This window comes from Hippichthys cyanospilos, chromosome 8 (genome assembly GCF_059441005.1).
Source record: "Hippichthys cyanospilos isolate Australia breed blue-spotted pipefish chromosome 8, RoL_Hcya_1.0, whole genome shotgun sequence".
Lineage (NCBI taxonomy): Eukaryota > Metazoa > Chordata > Actinopteri > Syngnathiformes > Syngnathidae > Hippichthys > Hippichthys cyanospilos.
In genome coordinates this window covers 21794970-21812868 of record NC_142376.1, presented here as the reverse complement: position 1 = coordinate 21812868, position 17899 = coordinate 21794970, and the positions used below count along the sequence as shown (strand labels likewise).

At 40.3% G+C, this 17899-nt stretch overlaps 1 protein-coding gene across 1 annotated transcript in view; it reads left to right on the top strand.

Moving 5' to 3' along the window:
• piezo1 (piezo type mechanosensitive ion channel component 1 (Er blood group)) overlaps positions 1-17899 on the top strand; it is a 141451-nt gene that overhangs the window by 68296 nt on the left and 55256 nt on the right. Inside the window, exons 29-32 of the mRNA XM_088420841.1 lie at positions 6139-6221; positions 10977-11036; positions 11146-11246; positions 13698-13842. Coding sequence (XP_088276967.1) covers positions 6139-6221; positions 10977-11036; positions 11146-11246; positions 13698-13842 — 389 coding nt within the window. The remainder of the gene's footprint in view (positions 1-6138; positions 6222-10976; positions 11037-11145; positions 11247-13697; positions 13843-17899) is intronic.

Here is a 17899-nt window from a genome sequence, read left to right as displayed (position 1 = left end):
TAACTACTTTTAAATCAATTAACACGCAAATGCAACAAAGTATGAAACTTCAGCAAGCTACTAACTATAATACACACGCCTAATGATTTAACGCCCCCCCCCTCCCCCTCCGTGCCTCTTTCCGCCACCACACAAACATCGCATGCGCAACGCGGAGGAACAAACAAGAGCTTACCGGCTGTCTGCTCAGTTCTTGCTTAGGGTTCAAAACACACAGCTCTATGGTAATTTAATATCTGCGCCTGACATCACCTTGCGGTGCGATGGCGTCTATTGCCGACTCCAAACTAGTCACGGCTATGTAATTAGTCCTTTCATTTCCCTTGATTACGCGCAGCTGCGTGATTAACGTGCTCGGCTTGCGCTCACGTGACAGTTGTCAAAAATGGGGGCGTTCGCCGCGACAATTATTTGTGTAAAACTTAATGCATCAATTATTGCTTTAAATGCTACAGTAAGTGGCTCCAATGGGGAGTTCGTATGAATATTGAAATCACCCATAATTAATATATTATCTGCATGAGTTATTAAATCAGCCTTAAGTTCAGGGAATCCATCTAAGAATCCAGAGTATGGACCGGGAAGACGGTAAATAACTACCACATAGAAAGGTGGTGAGGAGCTCGATCGCATAACAGGAGCCTCAAATGTCTTGAAGGTGTGATTAGTGCTCATGCTAAGTTTAAGACCAGATTCTGAAATTAGGGCAACACCTCCCCCTTTTTTACAAGGACGGGCAACATGTGAGCCCGCAAAGTTTGGGGTTGAGGCCTCATTTAATGATAAAAATTCATTTGGTTCTAACCAGGTTTCGCAGAGACCAAGCACTTTAAAATTGTGATCTGTAATAAGAGTATTTACAAGAAGGGCTTTTGAGGAGATTGACCTAATATTTATGAAGTCGAATTTAAACTGGTAAATTTTTCCTGAACTATTCTGACTCTTAATGTTAGTAATACTAATACTAACAAGATTTTGATGGCTGGGGCTCGGTTTGTATTTTGAGTAATTAAAACCTCGTCGCAATGTTAGTAATGTAGGAATTCGATTGTTGACGGCTACAATGCACGTATTAATATTAATATTCTTCTTAGGTACTATGTCACTAATCCGACCATAAGGAGGCATGGGTACTTTCCTTAATCAACACCACCTCAGCAGAAATCTTATCACTAGGGTATTCAGCATTCGGTATTGAAATAGTGTGTGGATTGCAGTGACCTAGATCAAGTTTACTATGTGTGTTGTAGCAGTCCAGCCTAGTGCCAGTTAACCTAGTGCCAGTTAACTCTAGCCTTAACGACTCCACACCCGTTCTAGCGGGCTCGCTACTCGCCTGCGACCCGACATGCTCTAATGTGAGAAGTCATGGAAGGCTCAAACAGTAATTTATGTTTCTAGAAAGAGTGATTGTGCCTTCCTGGTTAGGGTGAAGGCCATCCATCTATAGCAGGTCGGGCCGGCCCCAGAAAGAGGGCCAATTATCTACAAACTGGAAACCTTGCTCCCTACAGAAACTAGCCATCCACCGATTAAGCGAGAATAATCTGCTGAACATTTTATCATTGCCTCTCGCAGGCAGAGGTCCAGAGACAATAACTCGATGCCGACTCATCTTTCTAGCGAGATTACAAGTCCTAGCTATGTTCTTCTTTGTAATCTCAGACTGACTCACTCTAGTGTCGTCGGAGCCTACATGTATCACTATATCTGAGTTTAGTGTTGTTTGCACTAAGCTGTGTCTAGGCCTCTTGCGTATCAGCTCCCTAAGACTAACTTCAATGTCGGTTGCTCTGGCCACAGGAATACACATTAGGGTGTCAGGCGTTTCAAGCTTAATGTTGAGTCGCTAATTGTGTTAATTTAAAGATAATTTACTATTTTGTTTGGCCTTGGTGTGACCGGAATGTTTTATCATGGATAGTTCTATCTCAAATGTATTTCGCCACATAAATACCATGTTGCTGGTGCCTATCCCAGCTACTTCAGGCAGTATGTGAGGTACACCTTTCACTGATTGCCAGCCAATTGCAGGGCACACAGGCCTGAACAACCATTCACTCACCCATTCACACCTAAGGACAATTTAGTATGGCCAATGACTGACTGAGTGATGAGCTCGTCCGACTCATACTTCAGAGACCCAAGCTCAATTACAGCTCAGTTCGGCCTCCCTGTGTGCAGTTTGCATGTTCTCCCCGTGCCTGTGTGGGTTCTCACCTGGCACCCTGGCTTCCTCCCGCATTTCAAAAATATGCATGGTAGGTGTATTGGACACTTGAAATTGTCCTTGGGTGTGATTGGGTACATGAATGGTTGTTCAGGCCTGTGTGCCCTGCAATTGGCTGGCAATTAGTTCAGGGTAACCAGGCACCAACAAGTTAGCGACTAGTGAGGTTAAGCGGCTATGAAAATGGATGGAAGGCTGGATGATCTGGAACATATTTATCAGTGCACCAATTAATTAAACATTTTAACCTGAGGAAAAAGTATAAAACATCATGCTGATTGTTTTGTTAATCATAGTAATCATTTATTTGATTCAGAAAAAAAAGAATGTTGAAAGCAATTTAAAAAGTTTTTAACACAGACTTTGACAATGAGAGCGCCATGCCTTTACACTTACACGCTCTAAAAGCAAAGAGGACATCCCCCACCCCCCCGGGCTGTTTTTGTAAGAAATTTATTAGGAAAGAATTGTTTGCATTTTTCTAAAACACATACTTAGACTAACAAAACATTAATGTTTTACTAGTTATGTTATGTACATGCATACATACGTTTATAAATTGTTTGCTAATTGTTCACAATCTTTTTAAATGATTATACAACCATTGACAATTACTACCTAAATTACTTCATAAATGCTTGGTTGTTAAATGATATACTGTAGGCTATATCATATAGAAAATATGAAAATACAATCATTAAGTGTGATTAAAAAAAAGTTGTTAATGAGGAAAACATTTATAGGTATATACCAATCATTCAGGTCAGAAACATGCTTTATGAAAGATTAAGTATTTATTAATGCTTAATTAATGCTAAGCATGAGTACTGTTACCTATTTTTTTTGTACTCTATAAATTTTTGATAGTTTAGTTTAATGTCTCTGTTGAATTTTCTGTTCTACAGCTTTACACAGCAATTATTTGGGGACACAAATGTCTCTAGGGACAAAGCAAACTAATGATTGTCCTTAGGTGGAGGCACCAAACAGATTTGTATTTATTGATAAATGTGTCAAAAAACCTTAACAAAATAAAATACTGTACTTTTACATGTTTCATATCTTTATTTAGACTGTTAGTACTACCTGGCAGTCATACATGAGCAAAAATAGCTGTGAAATAAAAAAGAAAAAAAAATCATTCTGTTGCCCCATCTTATTTATGCCTCCATTCAAGAGAGTCTGTGTGCAGCCCCCATTTTCAGCGCCTCGTCCCCAAACCCCTGCAGACCTCAATCCTCACCACTGCAGCCCGGGCTTACTCCTAATGCTACATAAACATTAAATGTACTGTTTCATGTTTACCATAATTCCGCAACTATACATTTTTTTCCCAGAAATGAAGGCTACAAGAATGGGTGTGTCCTCTAAACGGTAACTAAAAGATTTTAATAATTTGAACACATTTGTGAAAGATTGCAGCCATCAAGGAAATGAGTCAAGTTTTGACAAACAGATGTGCATTTTAATATTGGCCATATTCTTACTTACAATAATTACGGTAATGAGCTGAGCTAGAGGGCAGAATCTAGTTGCCTGGTAGCAGTCAGCGCCTGTTGCAGCCAACATCATTTAATTTTAGCTGAGGTTGTTATGTTTATGGCATTATTTTCAATGAAAGAAGCAAGCAGACAAAACCAATGTTCGAGTCCATCCCTGTTCACACAGAGCAATATTACAGTAGCTCTCAAGAAGACAGTAATTTTGTAGCAGAACAAGTTGCTGCTACACGATTTAGGCTAAAAGGCTAATGGCCCTCGCACGTCGACCTAGAGTGGAGCCTGTAGCTGACCAACCAGGATAATGAGTAGGTTCAAAAAGCGTTCACATATATTTCAATGGAACTCTATGTAAGGCTACCTTTGCGCCCTTCGCTGCTCTGTACAGCAGCCACTTCACCCCCTCTGCCCTCGCCCCTCTCTCTCTTTCTCTCTCTCTCTCTATCTCTCGCTCTCTCTCTCTCTCACTTTCTCTCTCTGTCAGCAAGCATCTCACAGCCCTGTCACAGCAATATGCCCACAACAAATCAATAACAGATACAAGAAAATGACACCTGCCAACGGCTCCAATGTAACAACAGTGTTTTCTTGACTATGTCATATGTCACATATCGACTCCCGGACTCTTCCCTACTTCCAACATTGGATTGATGTATCTAGGCTCTAATGATGGTGGTAGCAGGGGTGTTGTGCGGAGGAGCTGAGTGGGTGGCTGCAGCCAGACCCTTCTTCTCTAATTTCCTCTGTTCTTGAGGAAAAATAACCAATTATACCCAGTACGTGTGCGTGAGATATGATTGCCACCTTGTCAGTCATGCTTTTAGCCTTTGATTGATTATTTTTCCTCTGGTAAAGTGGTTTATCCCAAATGAAGTGACAGTTTTCACAAATACAATGGAACCTTGATAGAAAAAATTATTATGGTGGGTACCACTTTGTGTTTCATGTTCTAAAAACACATCATGCAGGACAAAGATTATTGACCCATACTTTTTTCAGTGCCTAAAAAATGACCAGTACAATACAAAATACTGTAAGTGTAAAAAAACCTTGAACCTGTTTCAATTATACATTTAAGAAATACAGTACCTCGCTAATGCCTTAGGCCGAGTGCAGTTGTCACTCAGGCAAAGGTGCATTTCCGTATTTGACCTCAGTCACTCCAGAAATAATTAAAAGTGATGAAAATCATGAACTAAAAACAACCAAAACAATAGAGAAATTACATAAAATATAATTCCAAAACTTTAAAAACCCTTTTTTCAACTGAACTTAAGAAATGAGTCAGAGAAATCTCGAAAAGAAGACTAGGACAAGCCTAGCTGCTAAGCAACAAAAAGAGTAACTCAGACCAGCCAATATTGATTTTTCTATACCATGGCATAGGGAAAAAGCTTCGGCAAATGAACTCGCGCGTTCCTGGCACTAATTCAACTGCTCAAGCGCCCCTGCCTGGTTTTTATTCATTCAGCAAAGCATTGCACATTACAAGACATAACAAAAAGAGCCAGTCGGGCGCCACCAACAGCTGGGCCAAGGTCCCAGCTCACACTTTCCTGTGTCAACAGCTTTATCTACGGACTGGGGCGAGATGAACAAGGACTGCATACATGGATAGCAATGCACACTATTCTAGACAAGAAATAAGCACATAATGATAACAACCGAATATATGATTCCCTTCACAATGAGGGATTGGCAAAAAAAATAATAAAATGTATTATTCTGTACCAAAAACAGCAATTCAAGAAATGTGTTCATATACTGCATGGTAAGCATTAGTAAACAACAGCCTCAATCCTCAATCCTATGAATGTTGACATAGCTCGATTTTAGCTGCGTGCCTACAAAGATATTTTGTGAATCTCCATGGTTTTATTATCCGCCATGTAGTCAGACCTAGGAGCCTGCACCAGCCTACTGTTTAACTGTGACAGTAGCGGCATAACCTGAAAATACATGTCAGTCCCTTGATTACACCTGTAAACGGTGTTGTAACCAATCCTGTAGTGTTTGACAGCTACTGTAAAAAGGGGTGTTCCAATTGGACTGGACATTATTTCTTGTCAAATCTAAGTCTTGTACTGTTAAATCAAGGGTCCACCATATGATGAATATCATTCTTATTAATTTTGATAATTCACGTACTTACTCATTTACTCATGAAGGGCAGTAGGAGGAGGTTGCAGACACTGCCTTTGTTTTGATTAAACCATATAGACATCGCAAATGTATAGTCAAAATGTTAGTTTGTCTATGTCATAAACTTAATTTGAATTTAAATGTGGTAGACAATATCAGACCTAATGGTAATATGGGCAAACATTAAAAGATACTGTCTTAAATGTGTAGAATTCTGTGCAGTTTACAATGCTAACACTAATTTATCTTCCTCTTAATATCTGTTAGAATGCACAGAATTCGCTCCAAGCAGCAGCGGTACAGAGATGGACATAAAGTTATCGAAGAAGACAATCAAACTCAAACTGCTGGTAAGAATCACTAGTACAAGCTCCTAAGGATGGAGCTGTGTATGTCTTCCTTAAAATTGGTGTCCTGTTATATCTGTGTGCCTTCCATGAGTCTTTTGGTAGAGAATTCCATCTGCAACCAGAGCTGTGAGCAGCTGTAACGCGATTCTAACACATGAGACAACGTGATTCTAACACATTAGACAATAATCCTCTAAAATATTAAAAAAAAAACTTTGTCAGGTGCGATATGTGTGCTAATGAGTGTGAAATTTTAAAACAGTCTACATGGTGGCCTTCCTGTTGGATTTAGTGGAGATGCATTTGTGCCATTGTTTTTTGTTTTATGAGTTTTCACCTAATTTAGAACTACATAAACAACGTTTTACTTTGCTTTACTTTTCATTTTAAACATGTTAAGATGAAAAAACAAAGTTTGAAGATGACCGGATGCATTTTCCTAGAAGCTTGAAGAAAAGTTAGTTAAAATGTGACCGCTATAAAAGGTCAGTCAAAATGTTCCCTACTTGAGCTGTACTATAAGTACATTTTTTTGTAAATTATGCTTCAAGATGATATTCTTAGTCCAGTAATATTATTGTGTGTCACAAATAACTTTGTACAGACACCGGTCTGTACCAGGGCCTGTAACATTAACCATTGGTGTTGGAATGGCTCATACTCTTAAACCCCTGAAATCGCTGTCCAGAAGGTTGGATTGAAGAAAGAATATTGTATCTCAAAGCTTCAAGATCATGTGTTTATATTTACTGTAAATGCTCTATATACCAGAGGTGGGAAGTCTGTGAGCAATGACACCAGTCCGTTGTCCAGGGATGCACGCTTTGCCTGTGGACTGACAAATGACATTAATTCTCAAAAAATTCCAGTTTTTATTGTCAGTTCCCTGAGCAGACTACATTCCATAAATGGGCAAATAGTAAGGTAGACAATAAAACAAAAAACAATAAAAAAAAGTAATTGAGCAATAAGGGCAGTAATAATGAACGACTAATAGAACTAATAGACAGATTTACATTCTGAGCATATTACGGAGTAGATTGAGTTGAAGAAATTGTCTACATATGAGGAAGATAGAGAACAATATCATGTAGTGCAAAATATTATGTATTTAGCAGCTTTCCTGCACTCTGCAGGGTTTGTTAGTTGCCTGTGTGCATGCGGTAAAGTGACGGGTGATGAGGCAGATTAGTGCGTGATGGATTTGTTCAGAATTCGGATGGCCTGTGGGTAGAAGCTGTTTGCCAGCCTGGCAGTCCTGGCCCTCAGGCTCCTGTAGCATCTCCCTGATGGCAGCAGTTCAAACAGGTTGTGTTATGGGTGAGTATTGTCCCTGATGAAGTTGTGTGTCCACTGCAGAACCTTGGTATGTGGTCAATGTCCTCCTATGAAGTGAAGGCTACTCCACACATGTGCTGTGAGGTCTTGATCACATGATGAGGAGCCTTCCTGTCTTGTGCTCTTCAGTTGCTGTACCAGACTGTGATGGAGGTGGAGAGGACACTTTGCATTGTGCATCTGTAGAAGTTGTTTAGAATCTTTGCTGGCATGCCAAATTTCTTCAATCTCCTCAGAAAGTACAGTCTCTGTTGGGACTTTTTGATGATCTGTCGAGTGTTGTGGGACCAGCTGAGAGCCTCGCTGATGTAGGTGCCGAGGAAATTGAAGGCTTTCACCCTCTGTCTGTGTTGAGGTGGAGATTGTTGCTGCGACACCAGACCACAAGGTCTGCCACCTCTTTCCTATATTGTGTCTCTACCCCAGCAGTGATCAGCCCATGATTGTAGTGTCATCTGCGTACTTAATTATGATGATGTTGTTTTGGGAGGCGACACAGTCTTATGAAGTGTGTTTAAAGGTCTCAGCACACAGCCCTGGGATGTCCCTGTGCTTATAGTTCTGGTGCTGGATGTGCGATTGTGGACTCTGACTTATTGGGGTCTGTCTGTGAGAGAGTTCAGCATCCATGCGGAGGTGGGGTGCAAGACCAAGTGTAAGGAGTTTATGTCAAGTTTGTCAGGGATGACTGTTAAATGCTGAACTGTAATCGACGAAAGCATTCGTCCATACGTGTCTTTGGCCTCTAAGTGCGTGAGCGCTGTGTGGATGGCGGTGTTGACTGCATCATTCATGGACCGGTTCTGATGATATGCAAATTGTAGAGGGTCCACAGTGTCTGGAATGGTCTTTTTGATATGAGTCATGAAAATCCTTTCAAAGCACTTCATTGTGATTGGGGTGAGTGTCATTCAGGCAAGTCACGGTGCATTGCTTGGGGACAGGCACTATGGTGGTGGCCTCGAAGTTGGTGGAAACAGAAGCCTGTGTAAGGGACAGGTTAAAGATGTTCGCAAACACATCAGCTAGCTCTGACGAGCAAACCCTGAGTGCACGGCTGGGGATGTTATCTGGACTGACTGTTTTCCACGGGTTTGTTTGGCTCCGAACCTTGTGCACATCTGCTGGTGTCACCATGAGAGAAGGGTCCCGTGTACACTCCACTCCCAACGTCCTTCTCTGCTGATCAGAATTCTTAAAGTCAAAGCGGGCGTAGAACTCATTCAGCTCATCTGGCAGTGTGGCTTGTCTGGATGTGACTGCGCTGCTCCTTTGTCGATAGTCTGTGATGTGCTGAAGTCCTTCCCACAAGCGTCAAGGGCCAGTAGTGGAGTAATAGCCTTCCACCTTCTGCCTGTACTGTCTCTTGGCCTCTCTGATGGCTCCACTCAGGTCTTATCTTCTTGTAGTCCTCAGCAGTCCCTGAAACAAAAGCAGATGCCCATGTATGTAATTTGGCCCTCATATCACAGTTTAGTCAGGGCTTTTGGTTGGTATATTTTGAGATGCTTCGTAATTGTAGCTGTCTCTATGCATGTGCTAATGTAGCTGGTAACCACGGAAGCATACTCATCTGAATCTACAGTGTCAGTGGCTTCATACACTGCGCGGTTTTAACCATGTCAGCTCTTCCAAAGTGCGGTCTTGGGACAGCCTTGTAAGCACCTTTCAGGTTGCTGTAGACTTGGTCCAGGATGTGATTTTCACTTGTCGGAAAGCTTACATGCTGATAGTGCTTAGGAAAAACAGTCCTGAGGTCGCAGTGGTTGAAGTCCCCTGTTCTGATGAATACACCATCCGGCTGTTCTGTCTCGTGTTTGCTGATGACGTCATGCAGCAGGCCAAGCGCACTAGTGGTGTTAGCTCATGGTGGTGTGTAAACCACTGTTATAAACACTGTGCTAAACTCACGAGGCAGGTAGAAAGGCCTACATTTTCCCATCAGCAGTTCAATGTCCGGAGTTCAGTATTTTTCCACAGTTCGCACGTCTGAGCAAAATCCTTTACTCATATAAACACAAACACCATCACCTGTGTGTTTCGCGGAAGCTAATGTCCAGTCAGACGTTCGCTTAGCAGCAGGCTATTGACCGATGGTCTCGCAGCCCTAGCTTTTAGCCTGGTGTGCAGGCCTCCCCTCTTACCTCGTTTCCGACTGCTCAGTCTGCCTGAAGCCAGACGAAATTCTCATGGACCTCATCTAAGGGAACATCATGAGTGGCTCCGATTCTGGATTTACTCTGGCACTTTTGGACCCTTTAGTATTTGTACGCGGGCTGCCATGTTGTCCAGGCACAACAGAAAGTCAAAGTCCGCAAGACTAAATGAAAGTTCGTAATGAACTCTACCGATGTTAAGAAATGCTTCCGTGCTGTAGCGTACAGTTGCTCGTGAGTGACGTATGCTATATATGAACAATAAGGCACAATTAAATAAAAAGAAGCATCTGCAACAAGAGACCAAAACAGAGATGTCTGCCACGGTGGGCGCCATCTTAAAAAAAAAAAATAACACAGCCAACTTCACCGTGGATGTCTTTGTGCTACTTTTTTGAGTCATGCATACAGTGTGCAATCTTGCTCAGTGGGTTTACTATGCCAACCAATGTAATGTTTAAAATTCTAATCTTAATAATGTTTAGAATTCAGTTTTTTCAGAGATTTTTCAGTGTGTTATTTCGCTTTTTAAATATGATTTACAGAAATATTTTTTTTGCTGATGGCAGTAGGGAGGTGACTGTTAAAGTTTGATCACTGGGGATGTCATTTTCTGTGGTGCCTTTCTGAGTCATGGTTTCATCAACCAAAATGCATACACAATCTTGCTCAGAAAGATTATTGTGGAGACATATGATTCCCGTGACCAATGGGCACATCACAAAGTGACATGCTCACTATGAAAACCAGCCAAGTAAAAGAACGTCAGTCAAGGAAAAAAAGAAAAAGTGTCAATTGGAAAAAAAAAGAACATCAATCGTCACTTGCTTGTTGTATTTTTATTTTTGTGCCCTGAATTGACAGATTGAACTTTATTTCTAAACAACATTGTGTAAACGTGATTGATTTCAGAACAGCACCTCACGCAGCCTGCTCACTGGGAACCAAAGCGTATCAAGTTGGTTGAGTGTTGTCGTGATTATGCTTCCGGGAAGAACTTCAAGAAAATCATACCATTTCCATCCGTGTCTTATGTTACTTTTACCATAAGTACAGTATACTCTGAAGGATTGGCTAACTTCCTCAAATTGTTTGGCTTTGACCATGATACAATGGTTACCAGGCAGCCTAAACAAATGAACAGTCCAGTGTGTGTGTGTGCGTGCGTGCGCGCGTGTGTGTGTGTGTGTGTGTGTGTGTGTGTGTGTGTGTGTGTGTGTGTGTGTGTGTGTGTGTGCGTGTCCTTGTGTGTGTTTTCAAGAAACAAAGACAGAGAGAAAGAAGGAAAAGCGGTCTCAACAATGGCTTGATCACGCAACAGGTATAGAAAAACATGAACTGTCAATGAGAAACCTGACTGGCCTTCCTGATTTCATTTACATTTAAAATGTCACAAAGAAGATAAAACAGTAATGTTTCCTTCACCACAGTTCTGCATTCTGGATGGTACTATCTGTTTGAATCAGACAGTGAGGATGAACATGAGCTGTTGTCAGAAGAAAAGAAGCCTCAGAAACAGACTGCCTATCAGGTCAGAGACTTGGGGAACACAAGCATGCTGTTTTCCAAATCGTATTGACGTCAATTGGAGCTCTTTTGTGACTTTTTGTGACCTGTCTTCAAGTCAACTCGAGCTTCTTTTTTCACCAAAGTGAGTTTTTAAGTAAAGAAGTTGGTGACGCAGCAGAATATAAGCCGCAGCAACAAAAATTGAGGGGGGAAAAAATGGAAAAAAATAAAGACTTGTCATGGATAAGTTGTACTGGCGCAAATCATAACATCAGATATTTACTCAAAAAGATGCCATATTGATTTTAAAAAAAACTGTATTCATTTAATTATTTTTTTATTGTCTGCCAATAGTAACATCCTCTCTTTAACAGACTAAACATGCCATGTTTAGTCACAATAAATTTATAGAACACAGACAGATGGATGGATATTTTCAACACCAACAGAATACTCTTAGTTAAATAGCAGTTCAAAATCAATACTTCAATAGCTCTCACTTTGTTTGATAGATTATTTTAGTGACCATAAAGACAAATTGCACATAATTCTGTACACAGTAATCCCTCGTTTATCGCGGGGGTTACGTTCCAAAAATAACACGAGCAAAGTGAAATCCGTGAAGTAGCCAGCTTTATTTTTTTATTATTATTTTACAATGCAATACTAAACTATAGAAAAAAAACAAAAATCAAAACCTGTTTTAAAGCCCCAAATTTGTTTAAAACAATCATTTTAATATAGTAAGACAAAGTTGGAAACATTGCCACTCGCGTATTTCACAGTCTCAGTTATGCCTCTTCTTCCTGAACCCGCACATTGTTATGAGTAATTGTTTTAGCTCTTTCTTTTTCTGAGCAAGAAGATTTTTATAAACGGATATGCCCGGACATCGAATTAAAGTGAAGCCTCTTATATCATAACAATAGACTTGAAATTTCAATTTATTACAAAAGAAATCTAGGTTAAAGTCAGATTTCCAAAGCTGTGCATTTCTGCGTTGCTCTCTATGTAAGCACAAAGACGTGTGCGTTTCCTCTCGGCACGCCTACGAGTCACGGGATTGGCTCACAGAGACCAGGCTTTCATTAAATGTGCTAACTAGCACGTTTGTTTGTATGCTGAGTTTTGCGCACAGGAGACACAGGAGAGAAGAAAGCAAGCTTTTGGATCCTCTTGCCTTTTGTAATAAATTGACAAGTGAAAAACCAATACAGAACAGCGTCAATATTTTATTTCCAGACAACAGTAAAGCCCCACAATGCGCTGTAAAAAATATCCACACTGTAAAAAAATCCATGAAGCAGCGAACCTGTGAAAGATGAACCGCGATACAGCGAGGGATTACTGTACTGTATATAAAAATGTAAATGTATTGTATATAAAATTTACACGTCACAAATTTACCCAAACTTTTGTACAAGCTCTTATTCAATTTAGACATATTTTATAATAATATATTTTAAAACTCTTTTTGAGCACAGCCATTGATTCACAAGTTTTCAGTTCTATTTCATTGTTCCATATTTTGACACCTTCAAGAAATGAAGAGATACACACATTTACTTGACCAATGGATTGTCTCCTGGTGGCTAGCAAAAAAAAATAAAATAAAAAAATAAAATTAGATAAGTCGCACTGGACTATAAGACGCAGGGCTCAAATCATGATGAAAAAGTCATGAATTATAGTCCGAATAATACAGTAGTTAATCTGAGAGTATCTTCCTGACTTTCCTGGGAACTAGATAAATTGGAGTTAGCTCTAATCTAATCTCTAATGATCTTGAATCTAATGGACACATTACACACCAATATTAAAACACTTTTTTTTTCTTTTATCGCGCTCTCGGTTTTAAATCACAGGAGGGCAAGGGTACATTTGTGTAAGAAAAAAAAGTTTGACTGCGTGCTAAAGATGGGAAGAGCGGCCACGAAGTAAGATCAAAATCTTAATTTGCACAGTGCATGAGTAGTGTGGCTTGAAAAAAGTTGCTTTGTGTTACATTATTTTTCACCTCTTTCTATTAATTTTGATTGGCATTTTGGGGTGCTCTTTGGGGTATTGTGTCGTTGTACTGCCTTGATAAACACTTAATCCGTCAGTATACAATATGGGGCTGCTTTCCTTCGCAAGTGGTACTGCCTTGCTTCACAGCAGCTCCAATAAAAGACGCCATAAAGAGAAATAATATGCGGCTTAACAAACTTAACTAATGGCACTACTTCTTGCAGTACGGCTTCGCTATGCATCAGCCCCATGAAAATATGTGGCCACTTTTCTTCGCAAGCTGTACAGTACTACTTGTGGTACTGCTTTGCTATGCAACAGCACCATATTATTATAAAAGTATTTGATTCAGCTCTACTGGATGTCATTATAACTGTACAAGTTGCCATATTTTTATGGCCATCTGGTGTACTGTACATTGCATAGTATTTTCATTGATGTACTGCATTTGCTTTATTCCCAGTTGGCTTATCAGGCATGGGTGAACAATGTAAACAAAACTCTGAAAGAACATCAGAGAAATCGAAGACCACAGAGAAGACCTGAATTAGTTGAGGATGAGAGTACCACACAACAGAGTTCACAAGAGGAGGCTTGTTCAGTGACAGGTAAGCACGTTGGTATAAGGTGTGTGTGTGTGTGTACATATACATATATATATAAATGTATAAACGGATAATATATATATATATATATATATATATATATATATATATATATATATATATATATATATATATATATATATATATATATACATGTCTCTCTGATCATGCACTTCTCTGACAGTCTGTAATGGAGCCTCGCTCCAGCTTTGTCCCATCCATAGCAGTATCTGATTGAGTACCCGTGGAAGAGTCAGAGCCCTCAGTAGTGACAGCCATACATGACAGTGGTCCCAAACACACACAGTTTTTTTTTTGTTTTTTTTTTTTGTCATGGCATTTTGTGCAGAGCCAGAAATATCGCTCTCTCTTGCTCCGAGTGACCGTCTCACTCGCTCTGTGCGCTTACTGAGCAAGAGTGTGGGAGAAAAACAGAGAGACAACAAAAACACCTCGCGCTCCGTTCATTGAGTTGTCTTCGACTCGTCCGCTATTGTTTTGTTTTTTCCAACCAGTTTGCTCCTTTTTGAGCACAGAATTTTGACGTATCACATATTTTGTTATGTGTCAAAAGTAGTTTCAAGGAGTTTCCCTCCGCATGGTGTCCGGGCTCTCCCTTAGAGGGTTATTCAGGAAGGACTCAGTGGCGAGCCGCTGCTCCTCCAAGTAGAGAGGAGTCAGTTTAGGTGGCTCGAGCATCTTGTTAGGATACCTCCCGCACACCTACCTGGTGTTCAGAGTATGTCCCACCGAGCGGAGGTACCGGGGTACAATGGGTGTCCAAAGCAGCACAAATGTCAAGTAATAATAATTTTGATGAGGTGCTGGAATTCATGGTTAAGAGAAAATCATTTGTCACTTTTACAAGGGTTGTTTCAGTCAAGTGGTTGTGCCACAACTTTCCAAGAGTTTTCACACTAGATGGAAGCTGTGAAACTGGCATATAAATAGTTTCCCAGGATCAAGTTTAGGTCTCTTAAGTACTTGTTGAATGATCGCGGTCTTAAAGGGTTTATAATATGATATTTTATTCTTTAGACAGTGTCAAATGTGCAGATAAATTACATTTGCCACATTGGTGATTTAATTTCTTATTCGGTATGAGTTTTATGGTACCTGTATTTCTGACCATGAAGTGAAACACCTCATTAGCTGAGATCGCACCTCTTACCATTCAGCTATCTTGCTCTCTTCATGATGTAGCTCAATGGCGGCGGGACACACAATATGATTCCATCCATCGTCTTGATCACTCATCTTCACGAGGCTCGTGGCTGATGTAGACTATTCCAATAAATGGTGCCAAAAACAGGCATTTTACTGACATTCACTCTTTCAGTGCCAAGCGTTATTGGAAAGGGAAACCTCTAAAGGTCCAGTATTTATAGCCTTTTCACTCACCTTTTGAGGCCAACAGAAGATTGTGTGCTGCGTCTATGTAAATATGGGTGGTATCATAAGAAAGATTGACTTCCATTCCTTACTTTCAATTTCATGGACTGTAGTAGATATTAGCTATGTTATAAGTGTGGAAACATTGCCGTCCAATGGTCAGTTATCACTACAGTGCTCAATTGGCTTATACAGTGGGCCCCCGGTTTAGGAGATTAATTCATTCCGCGGTTCAAATCGTAATACGAATTCTCCGTATAGCGGGCAATCCAAACCTATGTTAATTAGCTAATGTGTGTATAATGCCGGTAAAGACATCAAAATTTTATACATATAATATACATGTATACAACTAAATAACATCAAAATTAAAAAATATATAAAGGATTTATTTACCTTTGAGCGACATGACAAGCTTGTTTTGGCCATATTCCCTAGTCTTGGTAGCCTAGGCTAGGCTAGCTTAGCCTTCTTCATATTTCTTAATTATCTCCAGCTTCATTTCCATATAAAGCATCTTCTTACTTCGCTCTTAAACTTCACTAGCAATTTTGGGACCCATATCTAACCAGTTAAGGTTTGAATTAAGCACTACAATGCACAATAAATACCATATTGAAAGAACTTTCAAACGAGATCAAGTCTTTAGGCATCTGTGTGACATAGCAGACCAGCATCTTCATGACCCCATGACAGCGACCAATAGTAGACCGGTATCTTAGGCAGTCGTGACAGTGGCCAATAGCAGACCAGCACTGGAGTGACGCAAGCCGTGACGAGTGTATAGACGTATGAGCGCACACTGACCGCCATGTTGGATGTGTCGTGCACACTGATTGCCATGTTGGATGTGTCGTAAGGTGAAAGACATGGGGGAAAGAGGGGACAAATAAACATCGCGGGCCACGTTGTAAGGTGAAAAAAATGTAAGGCACGGACGTCATAAACTGAAGCACCACTGTATTAGGTAAGCATTAGTCAAGGATGTAAGCTCCTGTCCATAAAAAAATGTATTTTGATGAGAGCTTTATTCTTTATTATTGTTATTATTTTAAAAGATGAGAATTGTCATCCATGGCACTGAATGAGTTAAAGTGCATAACAGTGTCAATATACCGCTCTCACTGACACGCATTAATTCGATAAAATTAGTTCCCATTGGAACCCATTTTTCCTATGCTAAGCCTGCGGGTGAATTGATGCTAATTGTCCAGATGTGTGCTACCAAACACACATTTTAGGTAAAATGTTGTAGCTAATAAATAAAATTTTGTTTACTTGGCCGGTGCAAAATTCCTCCCCCTCAGCTCCGGAACCAAAACAAAATTAAAGATGTGAATAAGGTAAGCGTGTATTTTTTTCTTGCACAGGCGGTGCGGGGATGTGTAGAGGAGTTGTGAATTGCTCGTGTCTTGCTCCTTTCATCATAAGTAATACTCATTATAAGTGCACTCAAGCCCCGTGCAGGGCCTGCGCAAGAGCGCAGAATCAGCAAGGAATGCTTAGATGTAAATGTGTCAATAAAGGAAAATAAACATCAATGGATTGACAGAATTTAATAAATATAATATCCACTATAATGTCATTGCAAGCTGGTTGCCTGTTTTAAATAACATTTGAATTGTTCTGAACAATCAGTCAAATAATTATGTGACTAACATGCAAGTATTCTATGAAAACTCCCATATGAAGTACAGTGGGCCCCCGGGTTACGAACTTAATCCGTTCAGCGGCTACGCTCGTATCTCGAATTGCTCGTATAGCGGGCAATCCAAACCCATGTTAATTCGTGAGTGCGTGCAACGCGCGCAGAAGCCTTAGGTAAAATCATCACGCTGTATACATAAATTAATATTAAGTGACATAATCTACTGTACAGTTGCATTAAATAACAAATACAAAGGATAAATGACTTTTACCTTTGGAAAGACGTGACTTGTGCTGAGATAAGCAGAGATGAGCAGAGATGAATGCTCTAAGTCAATACGGTAAATCAGATATGCTATTGGTCTTACAGTGTCAAAGTAACTTTTTCAGTCAGGGTTTTCTCTACTTCCTTCCATCCCAACCAGCTGTGCCATCAAGCTAGATAAAGGCGTTCGGCCAATAGCATATCGGCACTTCTGTGATTGACGTGTGACACCGGCCAATAGCATCTCCGTGAGTGAGCCCGGGTGACCTTAATCGACCAATAGCATATTGGCGTCTCCTTGACTGACTGATAATTATTTGCACTTTTTTTTTAAACGGTTGGAATGTATTGACATCTTATTGATTAAAACACATTTAAATCTGTGACGATTTTTTGTCCTGCAATCGGCACACTTAATTTCATGTCAACTGTTTTTCCCGACGTGAATTGAGCACGGTGGAAGCGGAGAGGTGGTTGTGTGTGTTGCATTTACTAGGCAGCACACTTATGGCTTGTTCGAGCGTCAGTTCACCTTTGGTTACAACTCACAAAATTGCAACAATGACGCTGTCCCAATGCATATCGGGAGATCGCCGACTAACCTGACATGCAATCTTGTCTAGCAACCATTATATGGCGCTGTATCATCACCCGTAATAGGGTGCAGAGATTAACCTCTTGAGTTAATACGGCAACGCATATAGGCTATTGGTCTTACAGTGTTACAGTAACTCTTTCAGTCATGGTGCAAATCAC